This window comes from Cheilinus undulatus, linkage group 8, assembly GCF_018320785.1.
Source record: "Cheilinus undulatus linkage group 8, ASM1832078v1, whole genome shotgun sequence".
NCBI classification, from domain to species: Eukaryota; Metazoa; Chordata; class Actinopteri; order Labriformes; family Labridae; genus Cheilinus; species Cheilinus undulatus.
Genome location: NC_054872.1, coordinates 43,515,222 through 43,536,646, shown reverse-complemented (window position 1 = coordinate 43,536,646; position 21,425 = coordinate 43,515,222). Strand labels below are relative to the sequence as shown.

Sequence of the window (21,425 nt, the reverse complement as noted above, 5' to 3'; positions counted from 1 at the left end):
GCACCAAAATTATCCTGTGCTCACCAGATTGTTTCTGATGTGTACAATAACTTTTTTTTTTTTTCAGAACTATCTCATTCTCACCAGAAACTTTCTTGTGTGCATGAGAAAGTTTTGCATGTACACTACAAACTGTATCTTGTCTTCCAATGTTGCTTTAGGGGCTCTGAAGAAAATGACCTTCATGCATGGAGGAAAATCATCCCAGATAAGCCCACTTTCCTGGCAAAGGTGCTGCAGTATTGGGCCTTATCAAATTATACTTCTTACTGGAACAGAGCAATAAGGAAGTACTTGTGAATCATCCCATTATCTTTATCATCTGGGCTTAGAAGAGGCATTTCTGTAAACAGGGGCTGTCTAACAATTGTTTTTGGTTTGATTGATCATAAAGTCAAAACTTTTATTAACTTAAAACTTTTGAGATTATAAAGTCAAAATGTATGAAGTCAAAGTTTTTTTCAACTTGAGAATGTTGCCTCTTTCTTTTACATTTATAACTTAAACTTAAAGAAATCAGTTTGGTTTCTCTTGATTTTGCAAACTATAATGAAAAATGATTTTTTTTTTTTGCAGTATTAAATATTGTTTCAATCTAAACTGATTTTAAATATGAGTGAGCACATGGTGAGAAATAATTACAGAGGAGACTTTTTTGTTCCAGAGTGGTGCATTGCTACTGTCTTGTTAATGAATGGATCTCAGATTGAGTCTTCTGTCACCACATCCAGTTTTTACCTTTTACCACACATATGACTGAATCCCCCACTCATTTACGCTCCACACACAGACACACCAGTGATGATGAAACATGTCTGACTGGGTTTTGTCTGCTCGGCAGGGTCCGTACACAGAGACACACACACTGTGGAGCCATGGGCTGCGGCCTGCGTAAGATGAAACCGACGTCGGAGGAGAGCAGTCCGGGGAAGATTTACTCCACTCTGAAGAGACCGCAGGTGGAGACAAAAGTGGGCGTGGCCTACACCTACCGCTTCTTGGACTTCCTCATCGGCAAAGACGGTAAGACGTGAGCTTTTTCCAATCAGCTTCAAAAATGTGCCAAGTCACCTTCAACCGTGTTGTTTATGTGGAGTCTGCTTTGTGTTATAAATCACAAAAAGTCCATCGAGGTGGGTTAGAGAAAATACTAGATGACATTCACAGTCATTGTGAGGTGAAAATCTGAAAAGCTTTTGGTGTTTTTGCTGTGAAACTAAGATCAGATGCAACCTGTTGCTCTCCAATTGATTTCAGTTTGTTTCATGTGAATCCAGCAGATGTCTGCTCCTAGCACTGCTCTTGTTCACTAATAAGCAGTGCTGGGGCAGTTGCTCAAAAAGAGTTGTGCATTATACATGACTAGTTACCGTGGAGATGGTTGTGATCAGTGCTTTCTGACTGGCTCGAACAACCGTGGCACGTTCAAAGATCAACTTTCCTCTCCATTCTGATGCTCAGTTTGAACTTCAGCAGGCTGTCTCGACCTTATCTGCATGCCTGAAGGCACTGACTGCTGCCATGTAATCGCACACCTGCACCTCTCCTTTGACAGCATCCTGTCACACCTCACTCTGTACCTTTGCTTTGCGTGTTACTGCTCTCTTGACAGTATTTATCAGCAACACTCATTACCTGCATTTTGACTTGTTTCCCTTGATATTTCATTACCACATCAGGAAATCCAGATGTGTGAAGCTTGTTCATGATGCATGTATCACAACGATCATCATAAACTATTGCCAGATACTTCCTGTTTCACCGTGCATTCAGGCATGCATTCAGCTGCGTCATGAATATTCTTCTTGTAATTCTTGTCTTTATGTGGCATATGTTACTAGAGGACACCACTAGAGGGCACACTAGAGAGCTCAGGCTGTACCTGATGTGTGGGATGTAAACTACAAACATGGAGACAGTGAATATGATGATAATTTTGAGCTCAAAACCAATACAATAAACACTGATAATGAATAGTATCATCATAATTTTCTCTGTGCTTGGATGCAGTAGTGTGGTGTTTTATTTGAATTAGTAAGCATGTTAAATGGTGACTTTAAGCCAACTTTGTTCCCAGATATTGTTACTAATCTTGCAAAGCAGATGGATTTGCTAATTGTCATCAGGGAAATTCATTCTATAAAGCTCTAATTAACATTTGTGCCAAACTGAGAAGAGTTCTGACCAATGAGAGTCATTTGAGGAGAATGAGGCGGTACCTATGGGTGGGGTTAAGTTGTAATATGAGCCGTTAGCGATGGCTGGCTCCAGTGTAGCAGTTAGCTCAGATGAAGCTTGAGTATAGCAGCAGTTTTGTCAGAACTGGACCACATTCATTGAATAAAGAGCAAAGAGTATGTCAGAAGAGATGTTTTTTGCTCCTCTACAGATTTGCTTCAGCAGGAGATTGTGATCGTTATGGATGGGGTTGAGTTGCACTGTTAGTGTTTACAATGGCTTCTGCAACAGTAGTGATTATCTTGGAGGTAGCTGTAGAAAAGTGGCAGCTTAATCAGACCTCAACCACGTTTCTTTATTAAAACAAGAGAAAAGAGCCACCTCGACTGGCTCCATTTGACACTAAAGTGGGGTACACACATAAAGATAATATGGCTGTTTTTGTGCCGATTTTCCCCCTTCCTGACCAAGGACGGCAAATGCCTGATTATCTTATGTCTTATAAGATTATCCTATAAGATTATCCTGTGGTCTGAGGTGTGTTAAGAGTGAATTTGTCCCGATAATCGGCTCCAAAAATGGTTGGGGCGTAATATCGTAAATATAAAACTTATTCCCGACGACTCCCGAGTCATGACTCTGTGAATTGTGACATGGAACAGAATGTAGCCAATCAAGAAGCAAGCTGACTGAGGAACAAAGAAGCAGGCGTAAACAAAAACAAGCATGGCTGACCTGCTGAAGCATCATAAAGTTCAGTGGACTCCTTTTTTGTAGTTCAGGATTTTTCCCCTAAAAATAGTCCCAAGAACACCATCATTCCCTCTTCTTGCATGTCCTCTTCCATGTTGCGTGTTGTGTTCTCCGGTTGTTGCTATGTTTCTTTTTCTTCGTTTTTGTTAGATCACGTGTGATCACACGAGATTTCTGGCTTGGAGGACGAGATTCTAGATTGGTGGTGGGACAGAATCATGCTCTGTGTGGTGTTCTGTGTAGAGATTATTGGAGCACACCACACACAGTATGATCAAAACTGTTCAATGCCTGATTTTTTTATCTTCATGTGTGGGGTCTCTAACAGATAAAAAATCTCTTAAGATTTAGAAAATCCTTATATGTGTACCCCACTTAAGGAGCTCTACTTTAAGATCCTTCTGTATGTCCGAGCTCCACACCCTATCTCTAAGGACTCAACCATTTGTATCTACAATCTCATTGCAAGCTGAAGACCATAGGTGGAAGACGGAACATAGATCAACTTATAAACTGAAAGCGTTGCCTTTCGGTTCAGCTCCCTCTTCACCACAATGGTCAGCACCTGCAGTACTGCCAGCGTCTCATGGTCCATTCTTCCTTCACTCATGAACAAGACCCCAAGATACTTGAACTCCTTCACTTTGGACAAAGACTCACTCCCCACCCAGAGGGAGCAATCTACCGTTTTCCAGCAGAGGACCATGGCCTCAGACTTGGAGGTGCTTTTTCTTATACCACCTGCTTTGCACTCAGGCACAAACCTCCCCAGTGCCTGCTAAAGGTCCCCAGCTGAGGAAGCCAACAGAACCACATCATCTGCAAACAGTAGAGAAAATTCTGAGGTCCCTTAACTGGAAACCCCTCCTCCTGACTGAGCCTTGAGATCCTGTACATCATTACAGTACATTTCTTTAACTATACTCAGGAAGCTGTGAATTTACCTGTGAGTATTGTCTTCAAATGGGATACACTGTACTGCATTACCAACGTATGTAAAGTAGTAACAGTAACTCTGTTAGTAAAACAGTAAAAATAGCAGTTATGGCAGTCCAAGGGGGGTTATACTTATGCATTGCACTGTTTGATTAGATAAAGCCGTAAATCCTTTGATTGCCCTGGGAGTTTTTCTTCCAAATAGAGTCAAATGCACCTCATAGTAGAGTGTAAGCCAGAATTCTCTGTATAGCAATAGTTGCTATTGATCACGGGTCCCTTCAGCCTCCTTTAGCAGATATGCTATGGACATTTTTCGCTGCAGAGTCGTAAAAGTCAAAGTTATTACTTCTTCCATATGCACGGTTTGAATCATATGAATAGCTGAAGGCCTTTGGCATTCTGCAGCTTCATACCTCTGCATAAGGAGACGGCAGTGTGCCTCACACATTTTTGCAAACAGCTCATCTGCACTGCTATCTCCAGCTCTGTCCTATGTGGAGTATTAATCCCTCCTGTAGTGTGATTAATCTGTCTACTCCTCTCTCTAAAAATGCCATCGTACCCGCGTATCCCCGGTAGAAAAACACGGCGCATTCAGATGCAGAGGAGATCTATCATTGTATATGGAATAACAGCACACTGGCTGTAATTTTCATCAGGATTTTGTGGTAATGATTGAGTGTTAATTAGCGCCTGCTCCCTGTCTAGCAGCCACTGTTGTAATTTCTTTTCTGACAATTAGTCAGTCATGCCTCCGCGCTGTGCTAATGATATAGAATTTTCCAACCGAATCAACACCAAACAGCCTGCTGGCAGCCATCAATTATGTATGGCAGCAAGTCCGACTCTCCAGTAAGACATGCAAACAATAAAAGCAGGGGGAGACACTTTGTTTTGTTCTGGTTTGATCCTCACAGAAATGGGTTTCAGTGTTCAGTCAGTGAGATATTGGCCTGATTCTGCCTCTGTAAGCACATCAACAAGTAAACTATGAAGGTGTTGCTCAGTCCGACTGTATCTGAGGCTCCCTGTGCTGGAGATGAAAATATGGAAATGAATCAGTTCCTTTTGCCGAGATAGCATTCCTCCACATAGACCGGGCTGATGTAGCCTCCTCCCCTCCTTCCTCTCCTCGGTCTGAGGTGTTTATGAGATTGGAGGTGGGTGTTGTTTCCTGAGTTGCAGAGACCTAAAGTAAGACTGCGGGGAATCTCTCTCTCTGTGTTATTGTGTGCAGGAGTGTGAATGCTTCTGTTTTTGGTTTCTAAACTTAGATGCAAGTTTAAAACAAAAGCAGATGATTTGCATAAACACAGCTGTTGTTTCAGGTTAGCTCTAGCTTATGCATCAGTTTAGAGAAGATATTTAGGGTGTGATAGATTTCAGTGTTATGTAAGTGTTAGAGGAGTTGGCAGGTTTTTGATCCGAGATTTGAACTGAATCTGCTGTAATTTTATGACCAACCAAACTGATGAGCATGCGATAATAACACCTGAATCTGTCTGGAGCCTTCCCATTTATTTCACCTCATTGTTTTAATGTTATAGATCTAAAGCCTTAATAATTTATGTCACACTAACTGCACTCATAGAGCTGCTTAAAGCCTGGTACACACTAGAGCAGGGCATACACTTTCAAGCCGACTGTATAACAGTCATGATCGAAAGTCAGCTCATACTGTGCAACTGAATCGCTTATGATGCACAAGCATTGTGCACGATTTATGTTTGCACACTGCAATTCAGCTCAACCTAAGTGCTCACACTGTACAAGTGATGTAGGGACAGACTGTGACAAAAATAGCACAGATAGGCCATGAACAGGCTTATTTCTTACTTGTTAAAAGGAAAGCAATTCCTGCAGTTTTCATGGTGATTTAGGGTGTTGTCTGGCAGTTTTCAAAGGTAAAAATAGCCCAAAGTTGAGGATTCTGCTGTGGTTCTGCTTTCACTGTCAGAGCATCTGGAGTCGTCTGGCCAAAATATCAAACATGTCAGAAATCGATCCGACCAGTTGGGTTCTATAGACAGCTTGTGGTCTGTTGTATCACAGTGTACACTTCACGATGCAGAGTCTGACTGGAGGTCGGTGCGACTTTGAAGTGAGTTGTGTGACTCAAAATTTTGTGTCTGAATCAGAGTAATTTGCACACTGATGCTTGGCTTAAAATATTTTTTAAATATTTACTATTTTTGAAAACAATGACAGATTTGACAATGCATGACTGACATGGCACACCACACACTAACAGGTTCTGTTCACTGAAAACCAAAGGTCTGTATTCTCAAAAGTCAAATGTAGCTTTAGAATGAGGTAGATGTGGAAACCTGCCCACTACATGTTTTTTTTTTTTTTCTTCTTTACAGTCTGACTCCTCTCTTTGTCGGTTGAATTGTGGTATATTTAATATGGCACAATGCATAAACTCCTGTATTGTTGCCACCAGTTGTGTAGTGGTGAAGTGGCCATACTTTTAATCCCCCCCAAAAACACATAAACACACTCATTTTTAAGCAACCTATCCTGCAAGGATAACTGTCCTGTGTTATAAACAAAGGCATGCAAGATTGTCTTGCATATTAATCTAAAACTGGGCCTTGATTGTGAGTACATCACCACTTTACTTCTGCTACTTCGGTTGGTAAGAGTTGTTGTCAAATCAGCAGCAAACCTGGAGCAGATTTTACCTTCATCATTGGCCCAGTGACTGTAGACTAGACCAGTGGTTCTGAAATGGTGAGGCATGTCTTTGTGTGCCTTGGGAATTTGTACAACCATGCTTAAATAATATAATAATACAAAAACTAAAGAAACTTTTTGCCTGTTTTTTCATGGCTATTTTTGATTTGATACTAATACTGTTTTAAAACTTCCAATATCCCATAGTATCAAAATTTTGACTCTTTGAAAACATTTTTTTTGCTTGATTTCTGGTATTTTCTGATGCTGCTTTTGTTCCGTAAGTACATATTTGGGGTATTTAGTGTCAAAATGGCAAATTTCAGTTATAAAAAGTTTTGAATTTGCTACAGCAGATTGCTTTTATCAATAACTGTGAATAATGCTGACACAGCTGAAAAAAACATTAATTTTAGCATGTATTTGTGTAAATCGGTTGTTCCTAAATAGTGTAAGGCACGTCTAGGTGTGCACTGTTGATTTGATCAATGACGCATTATTACTACAACTAAACATCAGGTAAAGATGACATGTTAAAGAGGCGATTTTGCATGGATTTAAGCATGTGTCTTGAGATTTTGGCTTGGTCTTAGCTGTGACTTGAGCAAAAAGTTTGAAAATCACTGGACTAGACAACTGCATGTTATGCATTTTAAGTCAGCAATTCCATGTTCCTCACAAGTGTTAGGGGCAATGCATTACAAAACAATGCATACTTACTTGGTTGTTGCCTTTGCCATCCTGAGAGGGGGGATTTAAAAGTGGGTATACTTTATAGAGACAGAAAAATAACTGGGTGTACTCTGTATACATGTATACCTTGCACTTCACCACTGGTTGCAACAAATCAACAAGTTGGTCCTTCATTTCAGTCACCCTGCTGAATTTATGCTTCATGTCTCAGCTGTGTTTTTGCTGTGCATCCTCATTCAGTCAGCTGGCTTCCTGATTGGCTATCATTGCATTCGACATGAGGTTTTACATAGCGTGCGCTCGGCAATCCGTCCACACAATAGGATTTCTGTTTGTAAATATTAAACATTTTAAATGCAAGATCTCTCCAAAAAAACAAACAAACAAAAAAAAAATCACCATGCATCTCCGTAAAAATAATCTTTAGAACTATATAGTAGTCGAGTCTTTACTGAGTTTGACTGGAGGAGAATCTGGGACAAAAAATTGTCATGATTATGTTGTAAGATGTACCCCATTTTAGACCTGAACAGGCTGATTTTTTTAGCCCGAAAACTTTAAAGACAGACAGCCTTGGTATAAAACTGATGTTCGATAAAACTAGAAGCTAACTGTCTGTAATTATGAAGCAAGTTCAGCTGGTTTTACCTTACTGAGATTAAAATTCTCCGTTGTTATAAAAATGTAAGCAACTTTACACATATTCCCCTTAGGAGCTGATTGGGATGAAAATGGGCCAAAAATGACTGATGAGTGATGCTTAAGAAAACGAGAGAAGAGTTTCTCTGTAACCTTTTAGCATATCAGCTTTACTATTGGTGTGCACAGCCTTGATTGTGCAGTCCCAGAGTAGCCAAGAATAAATTATTCCATGTGCAAGACACAAAAACACCTAAAAATAAAAGAAACGGTTGAACTTTCAGAACAATGTTTATTTATTGACTCCCCATGATTTTGTTGTAAATTGGCCGCATGCTGGTTCTTCTAAACATATAAATCACATTTTCAGCTGTCTAATGAGACAGTCAGTCTGTTTACATGAATACAAATATGTTGTTTACCTTGGATAGACAGATCCAGTGAAAAACCAATAAATACACCAAAAACCTTCAAACAGCCAACATTTCTGATGCAGCAAGTTGTCACATAAAAAAGTTGAGCCTCTTCCTTCTCTCTCCCTGCTTGGCATTTTCAGACATGCTTCTTTGACCTCAGTAAGCCTCATGAATTTTTCTGCACAACTAATGCAAGTTTCAAAAGCTTTGTTCCAACATGGATTACAAAAATATGAATCCAAGATCCAACAGAACAAAATTGGTCCATCAATGACTCATTCAAAATAAACAGGCTCCAAACAAATTCAACCTTCTTACTTATCAGTCTTAAAAAAGCACCATGTAAACAAACAGCAACTTCCTTAAACAGGGGGTTTAAATGTTTAGAGTCAGTTCTAAAATGTGCAAACAAGATTTGCTGAAAGTAGTCCTTGAGGAAGAGGAGTGCATGATGTATTCATCACTTTTGATCATGTCTGAAAGAATCAAAATCTTATTTCGACCAGCAGATTCCACAGCATCCGTGTTTATCATATCTGGGTCCGCTGTGGTTTTGCTCTGGCATTCTCTACCTTCCTGAATCTGTTTCTAAAGAGCTGCAGCAGAGTGCATCCCCAGTCAGCTGGTTCACAGAGCTACTACTGTAGATCACGCAGGAATACAAACACGGCATACAAACAACAGGTTATCTTGTCATTTTGTTCATATTCAGCACCTGTTTTAATGTGATGATCAGGCTTATTCACAGAGCTGTTTCATGGCATACTGTGTGGAATATGTTCGTGTTCAGATTACAATATTTCACTGATGCCTTCCCAAAACATCAGAAATAATCAAAAAGACATGGTGAACATGAGCCACACTATCATCACTTGATTAATTTTTCAAATCCAGATACTCACAGGATCAAATAGGATGTCCTTCTGTGTGTTCAACATCAAATAAGGTTAAACATGTATTTACTTATTTTCTCCACTGGAATCCTTGGCTGTATTTTTAGCATTTGTCTAAAGTACACCAGACAGTCCATTAACATCTGAGATCACAATTTCCAGCTTGCACTTATTGTAATTTATAAATATGATGTATGTATTCAACTCACTGTTGCATGAGAGTGTGTGAGTGTGTGTGCCTCTGCCTATCTCCTGGGTATTAGCGTGGAAAAAGCTCAATAGAGCTGCGCCGTAAACTCATCGGTGCATACCCATCATCTCCTTTAAAAAGCAGGACCATCTTGGTTCAGCACTTGGTTGAAGGTGGTCTTGGTTTCTGCACCGAATTTCTACCATGATGATCTACGTCACTGTAGCTGCTACACGTTTGTGATGCTTGGCAGTACACTACCTGAATGATACCCGGCAGTTGGATTTTTATGCCAGTTCCTGGTCCTGCTGCCAGACTTCCTGCTTGTATGAGTGCAGAAAAACATGACAATTGAAATCCAGCTTATCATGTAGGAGTCGAAGCTGATGGATGTTAAGCAGTAGTTGATTATGCATTTACAGAAATTTAGTTTATCAGTTTAAACCATTTGTTGGATAGTTAGTTTTGCATGTTGATGAAGACCCTGCTCAAAAAGTGCTCTCTGAGTTAAATACCACTAGAAACCCTCCATCTAGAGAAATGAAGCTGTTATTGATTATGTATGTCAAAAGAGATTTGATCTGTGCCTGTATCTAATATGAAATTTTAGAGATTCTTTTATCCAAACCTAATATCAATGCCAATATTTAAATATGTTCAGACTACAATTTTACACTTGAAACACACTTTAAAGTTTGACGAATGAGGATAAATGAAGAAAAGGAGTGCAGCTGATGTAGGACTGTTTCCTAAAACTGAACTTTTTAAGCTAATATCTGATAGCTGATTTCATGCTGATGATACTGTGCATCCCTAATGCCAAATACTGTGGAAGTTTGGCAGAAATCCACTCCATAGCAGCATAAAAGTGAACAAATATAGCTTTAGGCTAAAAAGGAGGAGGCTGGGGTGGAGGAGGTTAAGCGGGACTGCCTTGTTGAGAGAATAAGCTGTGATTGGTTGGATGTGCTAAGGTAACGATACAGTCAGCTGGCAGTCAGCTGGCTGAAGGTCAGCCTATATCTACCATGTCCTGCATGAAGTAAAGCTTCGCTTTAAATAAGAAAAGAAAATATGTATGATGAATCGGCTGAAACAGAGAACAAGGGTATTTTGTGCACTTGTTTGACCGCTGAGAGACATTGACAAGGAAATGCTTGTCTTATATTTTTCAGATGATAGAGTCATCTGCAGCTATTCAGCTTACTCTAGAGCAGTGGTTCCTTGGCTTTTTTCCTCCTCGGTGTCCCCCTACTTATATCTAAGACACACTAAGCCCACCAGGACACTCACTGAAAAATTAAACATCGCTTTTTATTGTTTCATTGAGAAAATCTAAACAGAAGAGGCCTACGTGCACTTGTTTTGGCAAAAAAAAAGAAAAATCAGTTCTTAAAGCATCTCTTGTGTGTCTGATCTTGAAAAATACATTCATGTAGGTCTGTTGGTTCAGTCTAAAACTCAGACAGCTGACATAGGTAGATTTTTATAGCCAAAATATCGGTTGTGAGGAAGAGCTTTTCATATTTACCAATAGTGATAACATGTTGTGATATTGTGCATCCTAACCACATACTTTTATGAAAAAAAAATTGGAAACAAATTAAAAACCAATTTTATCACTCAAATTTTTCTCAATGATAAATGTAGCAGTTTTGGACTCAAGAAACTGGAAAAATGTGTTTAAGGAGCGCATCACAATAGAGGGGCATGCAAGCATACATTTTAAGTTGCCACATTTTTACAAGGCAGCATGAAAATTCTGGTAATTTCTTCAAGAAATGCCTCATTAACTCTGTAAAACCAGCTTTGTTATCCTTAGAAAAGGAGATAGTACATTTTGAGTAAAAGGTCAGAATTAAGTAAAGCCTCCTTACATTGATTTTTCCCACATATTTTTCCAATGGCACACATTTGCAACCCACTGGAAACAGCTTTGCCACCCACTTTTGGGTCCTAACCCACCAGTTGAGAACCACTGCTCTTGAGTAAACACAGTTTTAGTGTAGACTTAACTCAGGGACTGGCAGACAACTGGTGCAAGGTAGCAAAGCAATCACAGCTTTGGAGTCTGCATTGGTTCAATATATAGTTAATCTTTTGAGGGGATGCATGTCAGTACACCATAGATCTGTGCAGGTTTAGGGCTTTGCAGAGCTGCGGCGTATGCTAGACCTGAAACAGAAGCATAAACCATGTTAAAAGCTCAGTCTCTTTCTGCATCCTTGATGCAGAAATGCATCCGCTTTGCACCGGACCATTCCTTATTTTGGGACACAAACATAGTCTCAACTTCCTGAGCTATTTAAACAGTAAGAGTGCTTAGCATTAAAAGGACAACTGTACCTGCTAGAAAGTAAGAAAGACATCTCCCTGCCAGCCAGGAAACTTTGCACAGGGTGGAAAATCAAGGCCTTTGGAGTGCTTGTAGAAACATATTTATAGAAGAAGACACTTTTGCAGCTGCTTAGTCGAGATATCAACAGTGAGGTTAACATGGAGAGTAAATGTGAGGTCAGGTGCTGAATTAGGATTGGATTAAGGTTGGATATATAATGGGAGTCATTAAAGTCGAGGTGAGCAAAAGGGAAATTGATGTGTGCAGGAAAGAGTCTCTCTTTTATGTATTTGTGTCTGTGCGTCTATGTGCTGTCGCCGGGGGAGAGTCTTGCTGCTATATATAGCCATCACTTTGTTATTTCTGCTCATGACAGTTATAGCTGAAATGATGGTGGTTGTGCTGGTTTGGTGGCGGCGGTGGAGGAGGACAGAAGGAGGAGGGGAAGGGGGATGGTACGGGAAGCAGGGAGATGTAGTGCGCCGCGTGTTCGCTCTGACAGTTGATTAGTCTCCATTAGTTTGTCAGGATGACTGGACCGGATAGATGGTGGAGCCGGGGAACGTGGGCATCCAGGGGCCAGACGGGCTGTTACAAACTCCGTCATATGGGCTCTGACATGGGGGCGGGGCTTTAGGGGGCGGTAGATGGGTGCCTTGTTTTTGCCATATGTGTGTGTCTGGCTCATGGCCACATTATTATCTTGAAGTATTCTCTGTAACGGTGGGGGTTGGTACTTACAGTAATCGGTTTCCTCTTGCTCTGTCTCTCTGTCACTGTCAGTACGCCTCTGTCTGTTTTTCTCTGTTGTCTTAAAATGTGTGGGTGTACTGTATATTTCCCAGGGGAGCACATTACGGTTTGAGTAAGCAGGGTCTTTTGGGAGCCTGAGAGGCTGAATCATTTCCCTGTATCAGCAGATTTTAGGGTAAAAAGGTTAGTGTGCTACTCATGGCTATAATGACTATAGCAGGTATGTAAGTGGAGGTGATCATTCATGTCTCTGGCCTTAATTCTTCTACAGGAAACGTGTTAAATATTTAAGACATACTCAGTGATTATGAATATGAGAATAGTCTGATAGAGCTGGAGGATTCTTAAAGGAAAATGATCAGTTTTATACAAAACAATAGGAAATCTGCTTCAGCTCCTGTGAGCAGTTTTAGCTGTGATGAAACAGACTTATATTAACATTACTGACTATGAGCTAGAAATACAAGTAAGGACATCGTCAGCATATAGGTTGATTTTAGATTAAATTAGTGGCATTTTTCATTCTGCATTTCATCTTTACACTTATATTCAAGATTATTGGGATTTTCTATGACCAGATAATACAGAAGTGTAGCATGTTTTAACACCTCAGTGCCTCATAATACCAAGGAAGCACTGCATTCATTCACCTGACCAATTCCTATAAATGTGATATCTCAAGAACAATTTTCTTCAAACATTGTGTTCACTTTAACTTAACCCCCTAAAGCCTGTTGTATAATATTTGATACATAATTGTATGATACCTCTATCTTGTCAATATGATCAATAAATTAAAAAAAAAAAAATCTGAATACAATCTGATAAATGCTAGAAATGCCCTCAAGTGGATTATCAGTTACCAAAAACCAGAATGCTTTAAAGCATTGGTTCTCAACAGGTCTAGCCTCGGAACCCATAAAGCGCCTATGCCCTACACTCAGTCGCACCCATGATAAAATGTTGATCGGCCAGTACTCATGTGACATCCCGTCAGTCAGACTGGGTTGTACACAAGACTGAGTTGAGACTGTGGAGAGGGAAAACAAAGCCAGAGGGGAAGACACACTTTACCAACCAAAGTAGCACACAAATAAATCTGTATTTAGGTTTGCTGTATGACAGGTCACTGTGTTATGAACCCTCAGGCCAAATTTCAGTCAGATGAAACATTTCTAAGTGATAACATTAAACTTCAAAATCAGGAAAATGAGGCAGTAAAATCTGCTCCAGGATGGTGTGGGCGTGTCTGTTGAATGAGCTAAAGCCACGCCCACTGACGAGAAATACGATGCGCTCAGATTAAATTTTAAAAAAAGCTACAATCTGAATGGAGAAACGCTTTCACGCTTGCAGCCTACACTTGGACCTTACGTGGACCCTATGATCAGAGCACAGCTGCCTGGCTCTGTGCCAGAGAAGAGATTAAGTCTGTTTTCTGGCTCAAATCTCTGTTATGATGCTATAGACCACCCACATATTTGCCCCGCCCAAATTGAATCCAGCGAGAAAAGAGGAAAACTTTTGGATGGTTTAAAACCAAAATTCAGTCACATGTGAATCTCAGTGTTTTCACATGTTCACATATTCCAACACATCTAGAGTGTTAAGACACACATTTTGGATATCACTTTACAGGGTCTCATAGTAGATTGTGACTGACATTGAAAGCTATTTTTGTTCTGAATCCAACCTTTAATTCAGGTTGTTGGTTGGCTCGGTTTAAAAAGATGATACATGGATCTTGAGAAATATCAATAGAGAATTTGAATGGGCAGTTTACTTCAGAAGCCAGAGCTTTCAAAAACAAAAATGGGCTGGCTCTGTTAAGCTCTGCACCCATACATTAACATATTTGAAGCCAAGTTCTGTCGGGAATTTTCTGATTTTGACAATATGAAAATTGTCTCCTGGGTCCTGTGTAAAGGCCAAAGAGACAAAACCTTTATTTAAATGAATATATATTTTTCTGTAGTTGTTAGGTGATGGTCATGTAACTGAAATGTTTGAATACATACCACTCCAGCCACATTTTTATGTCACTCAGTTTTGGTGACCGTCTAACTAAAACTGGCACAGGTTTAACGGTCAGATCAGATCCATTGTCAAAGAAATCAGACTGTAATTTCAGCAAATCTGATAGCAGTCACTCTGACATGATTTCAGGCTGGAGATTTAGGCAGTTGCAGTCTTGATTTACGAAAACCCTACGTATAACCCTTTACAACCCTTTCTACAAGCTTCCAGAGATGGACTAACACCTCCCTTTAGCGTTCCCCATGCCTCTCATGCAGGGCTTCAGTTACTTTATAGTGTGTTGTGCCTTAGAAATGAATCCATGTTTGTTTGATCCTGTAAGCCTTTCAACATTAACAGAGACAATTATACATTCACAGGTGGTGCTGTTTGGCATAGGAGAAAGGAAGCAGTTTCTTTTTGTTAATTTGTCTAAATCAGGAGCGTTTTGGTGACGGTGTCTAATTTTGCATGAAACAAAAATGCTCCAGAAGCAGCAGAAACACGTCCTGCATCAGCACTTTTAACTGGAGACAAATTAAGGCTGACTTATTGCTTCCCCTTTTACCTCCCTCCTCTTTGGAAATATGCCCTCATGATGTTGAGCTCAGTATTTTGTGACTAGCGCTCTGTGAATAATGTTTGTAATAACTTCTCACCACAGTGTTTGATCACGGCTTTCTGCAACTGCCACCACAACGGCCCCAAAGGCTTCTTAGCAGCCACCAAATGTACAAAAATAATGCTGGCCTCTGCAGAAACACTGATGAAAGGAGGAGTAAATTGTACAACCCCAATTCCAAAAATGTTTGAGTGCTGTGAATGTAAATAAAACAGAATGCAATAATATGCAAATCTCATAAACCTGTATTGGATTCACATTAGAACATAAACTGAGACATTTTACCATTTCATAGACAATGTTACCTCATTTTGAATTTGATGGTAATAACACATCCACAAATGGAAGTTAAAGCTGTGTCATGCAAAGAGGAAAGCCATGGGAACAAGATCAAAGAAAGGGCGCTGTCTTCTTGTTTAAAATGGACTGAAACAAAATGGAAAACTGTTCTGTGGTCAGTTGAGTAAAAATTTGATTTTTTTTCAGGAAAGAAGGGGACCATCCAGCTTGTTATCAGTGTAGAGTTTAAAAGCCTGCATCTCTGAGGGTATCAGGTTGCATGAGTGTCTATGGCGTGGGAAGCTTACACATGTGGAAAGGCACTATCAATGCTGAAAAGTACACAGAAGTTCTAGAGCTGCACATGCTCCCATCTAGATGATGTGTCTTTCAGGGAAGCCCTTGCATATTCAAGCAATGCTAAAGCACATACCACTTGATATCAGTGTTATTATTTCATACTGGCTTTAGGTTTAGGCTGTAGGCTTCACAATACTCACATAGGCAAAATGTTTGTCATATTTTTCATCCATGCTGGATGCTGTTTGATGATTAACAGCAGCTCGCAAACTTTATTTTTAGCCGTTAGCATCTGTAGCAAACAGAGGGTTAAAAAAATGCTTTTCAGTGATTGGTCAGAGTGAGAGAATACGTCATATCTGCGACGATATTTTGGTTAGTTTGGACATAAATCTCTACTAGTTAAGATCAACCTTATGTCTCTGTGGTGCAACTGAGCAATGACACAACTTAAGTTAGACCTTAACTAGTTTCAACGTAGGGTCTAGTGTGGACTTTACACCATAACTTAAGGCAGAACTTATGCATAGCTGGTCCAACAGGCTGCAGGTGCTGAACTGCTGGCAGTCCAGACCTTTGAGGGGTAGAAAATATCTGGAGCATCAAAAAATTAAAAACTATTGAGAAGCTAGAACCCAACGTCAGACAAGAATGGGACAATATTCCTCTCCTAAACCTCCAGCAACTGGTCTTCTCACTTCCCAGACATTTACGGACTTTTATTAAAGAAGAGGGAATGCTACACATGGTAAACATGACATTGTCCCTACTTTTTTGAGATGTGTTGCCACCATCAAATTCAAAATGAGACTATATTTTTCATGAAACGGTAAAATGTCTCAGTTTTAACATCTGAAATGTTGTCTATGTTCTATTATGAATCAAAAATCACCAACCTTTATTGGAACTGGTGTTGTAGGAAGTAAAACCTCTCTATGCTATACACCAATATAAGACCATCAGTGAGTCACTACTGTAGCATTTTGGAGCTTGCGTTTGGCTTTATGGTCACTCCGCTACCACTCTGTCACCTCTCAAGAGCCTCTGGAAAACAAAACCAATACTGTGTGTTTGAGATTGAGATCATGACCTTACAGAGGATGAGAAATGCCGCATATAGCTGTGTTAGATGGTGTGGAAAGACGCTATTTTAACAGCAACACAAGCACAAAAGAGTTGAGATGTATGGCATCAGCCCTGTTTCCATGAAATGTGATTTTTGAAATGTTAAAAATGTCAGGATAAAAAAGAAACACTCCAAAAAAGTCAAATTTCTGCAGCAGGAAGGTCGGTAATACTGGAATTATGAAGACGTTGCCCTTGACATCAAAGCTGCTGAGCTGACTCGTGCACACCAGCGTGCACTAACACGCACACACTCATAGCGTTTGATAGCATCTCAGGATCCAGACATGTCATTTATATGCAAAATCCCCTGAAGCCCAGGGTCCCCTTGTTAATATGAGCTGTAGTGGTGGCGGCAGGTGAGTGACACACGGGAGCCGCCTTCGTACCCCCACCCCCGTCTCTGCTCCACTCGAGTATGAGACGAAGCCGCGGGAGAGGTCAGCCCGAACGCCGCACACCGGAGTGGCTTTCCGAGGGGAGATTAGTCCTCGGATGGCGGGGGGAGAGCCAGGATTTATCCCTTGGCTCCTGAGCTGGAGAGGTGGAATTGAATCGTAGTTATTGAAGGGGAGAATGACATTGAAGACTGAATTCACGGTCATCTGGTTTTTACATTATATTTCCATTATAGTCCCGCTGCCCAGGGTGTGTCTGCACGGCTCAAACCAAAACATGATTGTTGATCAGATGCAGGCCGAGGCGAGTCAAATGGGAAATGTGTTTCTGAGGAATCAAAACAGCCAGGTGATGAGTTTTTATTGAAAAATGCAGAATTAATGTTCCGGACCTGCTTTGGAGCAGACCTATCTCTGAACTATGAGTCCTCCTTATGAAGGCTATTTATGTGATAACCAGAAAATAGTGAAATATGCGTGAAATATGAATGAAATCCAGATAAGGGAGGAAAAATTACTGTATCATAGGCATGTTTTCAAGTGTCTGCTACCTGTATGAATAAATGTTGTCAAACTTAAAGGTGCAATACTGTTACTCATACTTAAAAGTATTGTGTTCAATAACGGTGATGACGTATGTGCAAAATGACTTGGAAAACTTTGATCCATATCTTTGCTTTTAAACATGCATAATAATGTAGATTGCACTGATTGCACTGGGCTCTTTAAAAGCTCCCTTGATTTCTAAGAGAAGCACAGCAACTTTCACTGCACAATGTGCAACAAAAATAAAGCTAATCTGCTTCTACTTGTGCATTTGTTCCCTAAAAGATCAGTGCTGGTTAAGCCTAGGCATCCTGTACAAGCTACTTGATGCACTGGCTGCAGGTTTGACTACTGGCTACTGGCCTCCTACATTAATTGTTTCTGTTTACTTGTTCATTTAAAAGGTCAAAAAGCCCCAACACAATCTTTAAAACACAATCTACATGCATGTTAACACAAATAATCGCTAATACGATTCACAAATCAGGCTTGTTTACCTATGAGTAATTTTCCAAGTTTTAAGTCATTAAACACCTTTTCCTCACCATCAAGAGCAATTTCAACCTGAATGAAAAATTATGCCAAAAAAGATCATGTTTGGTATAAACATAAGCCTGACCACACATAAGAGAAGCAACAGGGCAGAAGTTGCATAAACAGTGTGTTAAGCAAGAAGTCCCAGACAAATAAACATGACTCTTAGATGAGATGTCTGAAAAACTGAGCAGTGTTGTGCAAGTTCACACTGTAAATGAGCTGACTCAAAGTTCAATCACACTTGTTAAAGTATTTGAATTTCACGATTTCATGTATACATGTATAAATACATTTTTATATATATTTAACAAGGATCAGGTCTATACAGGAAAGGTTGAAGAGCAGTGTGCCAAACTCATCAACCATATTAACTAAAAGACTTTTTTAAGATTGATTTTTGGGCTTCTCATGCCCCCATTGACAGAGGAGGACAGAATTAGAAACAGGGATGAGAGAGCTGGGGAGAGACATGCGGGAAAGTACCACAGGCCGGAATCAAGCCCAGGCTGACCCCGTGCATGGGGCGCACCTTAAACCACTGGGCCGCCTGCGCCCCTAAACCAACATTTTAATAACTCCTCAGTTTACAGGCTTTTTGTCATACCTGGACACCAGCAAAGAAAATTTGCTGTCTAGTAGCACATTGGTAAAAACCAACTGCATGCTAGTGATGGAAATTTAATCTGTGTTTCATGATACGGATCATTTGGCTCAGCTTAGCAAAAAGATTTGAGTCTTTACACTCCCAAAAGCTCTTCATTTGATTCCACTTTGGCCTCATTAGATCAGCCAAATTTAGTAATGTTTTGACTCATGCCTGATATTTGTGCTGTTATTTTATTCCAATTGCATTTTAATTGATGAAATCTCATGCAGTTGTTTCCTGAAGTATCACATTTCCCCATAAATGTCTTGGTTGATGAATGAAATGTGCACACAGGCTGGGTTGTTCAACACCCCTGGTATAAAGCTTGCATGTTGCATTGTCAAGCATGAGTCCTTGATGCATGGTGCGCCTGAATTAGAGCAGTGTGCAGAAAAGATCATCCCTATATCTGAAGTAGAAGATCTTGCTCTTTTTACAGGTTCATTTATGAATGACACATCACTGCTGCATTCAGAGAAAAGTGAGAGAAGGACAGAGAAGAGGGTAATGATGCTTGGGTTAACATTGCTTGTAATCTGACAGTTTTAGATTAATAACAGAGCAGACAGCGGTCACCATCCATCAGGCCATGAACCAGTTCCAGTCTGTGGGTCATTTGGCACCTGGCTGCATGGTCAAAAATACTTATTGCATTTCCATTATGCTGACTATCAGTGTGAGGGCGGATGCTTTATTTTGAAAAACAACCAGAGTCTCTCTCATTAGGTCATCTGTCTGTGCCTCTTGACGTCTTGACACATGTCAAGACACTTGGGACGTTCACACCGCAATTAAAAGTGACCTGAATCTGATTTTATTTTTGCCCATATGTGACTCGTATCTGATTTTCAAAAAGGTCAGATTCAGTATGAATTGCACTGTTCACACTGTTATGTGAACATGTGAGCAAAAAAAAATCAGAGTCAGATCACTTTTAACTGCAGTGTGAACAGTTCTAAATTAGATACATACTGTATCTGATGGGATTTGACTGCAGCGAGAACAGCCCCCCCCCCCCCCCAAAAAAAAAAAAAAAATCTGAATTAACCTTTGTCATTTGATGCTTAAGAATCAAGCTAATAGGGTGCAGGTGGATGAGTGGTTTAAGGCTTTCCCCAAGAGCACGGTCAGCACAGGTTCAAATCCGGCCTGTTGCTCTTTGCCGCATGTCGTTCCCCCGCTCTCTCACCCCTGTTTCCAATTCTGTCCACTGCCTTCCTCTGTCAATAAAGGCATTAAAAAAAATAAAGGAAAAAAATTAAGCCTATAAGATAGCAAAATGAGTGAAAAACAAACATTCATGCAGTTTGATAGATTTTTTTTCCCAGGCACATTGATGGATGATCCATGAAAATTTTATCTGCTCCGTGGTCCAAAGCGACTTGCATCTGGATAAGGTGTTCCTGGCATTAAGGTCCTTGACCAAGGGCCCGGACTGGACACTCTTGCTCTGACTGGAATTCAAACCCCTGATCTCTCATACCACAGTCAGTAATGTAAACCACTGAGCCATCCAGCCGCTTTTGGCTGGGGACAGCTGCCATAGAGTGCAATCGGCCTACATGAGTTAAGACTGTTTTTTGTAAAGAAAGTTTGGGAATACAAAGGAAAACAGCAAGGCAACTTTGTGAATCATTAATGACTAAACACAAAATTCAAGATGAATATTATTGTCCCACAGAGTGAGAAATTTGTCTTGGGCTCTTCACCCACTCAGCCACAAAATACAACTTTAAACGTCTTGCTCTTAAAACATAGGACGCTGAGTATGACTAAATAATTCAGACAATTGTAAAGAGACAAAAAGCCCCAATGATCCTTGTAAATTATAACGGCCCAGGGAGCAAATATATGAAAAGGTATTATTTGAAAGCAGCACAATAAAACAAAAAATAATGGGGCTTTTACTTTGAAAATCACGCTGTAGGTTTGCCTTACCTTACATGGTAGGCCTGGGATGAATTGATGGGCAGGATGAGTGAAATGAGACTCAGCACAGCTTTTTTTTTCCATCTCTTCCATCTTCCATCGAGGAAATGAACACTTCAGTTTAAAACTCACCAAAAATATGAAAGAGTTCCTGTAATGCTGTCTTATAAATACTACAACTGAGGAACTTAAAGGCATGGATTTAAATGAATGAAGTACTTCATGATCCTTTTATCTTCTCTACTTTGTCATACTTCGCCTATTTTCATCTTTAAGTCTTTAACTCAGTATTATTTGATCATATTTCTGCCACTATGTTGTGCAGAAGAGTTAAAGTAGAATCCAGAAATAAAACATTTCTGATTCTGGCTGTGAAATGATTTGCAAATTGCAGCAAAGTTTATGTTCTTTTTTGTCATTTGAGGTCACATTTGATATTTATCAGACACCAACTATAGCATAGCTTTGCACACAGCTTTGTACTTTTCATTACTTAGACAAAGAAGATGAATCAGTACTTTTACTTTCTCCAAAACCTTTTTAAATCTGTACCAGT

General features: G+C 40.0%; 1 protein-coding gene across 1 annotated transcript in view; it reads left to right on the top strand.

Moving 5' to 3' along the window:
* LOC121513497 (raftlin-like) overlaps positions 1 to 21,425 on the top strand; it is a 252,499-nt gene that overhangs the window by 35,746 nt on the left and 195,328 nt on the right. The window contains exon 2 of the mRNA XM_041793287.1: positions 842 to 1,023. Within this exon, the coding sequence (XP_041649221.1) occupies positions 876 to 1,023 (148 nt within the window). The 5' untranslated portion in view covers positions 842 to 875. The remainder of the gene's footprint in view (positions 1 to 841; positions 1,024 to 21,425) is intronic.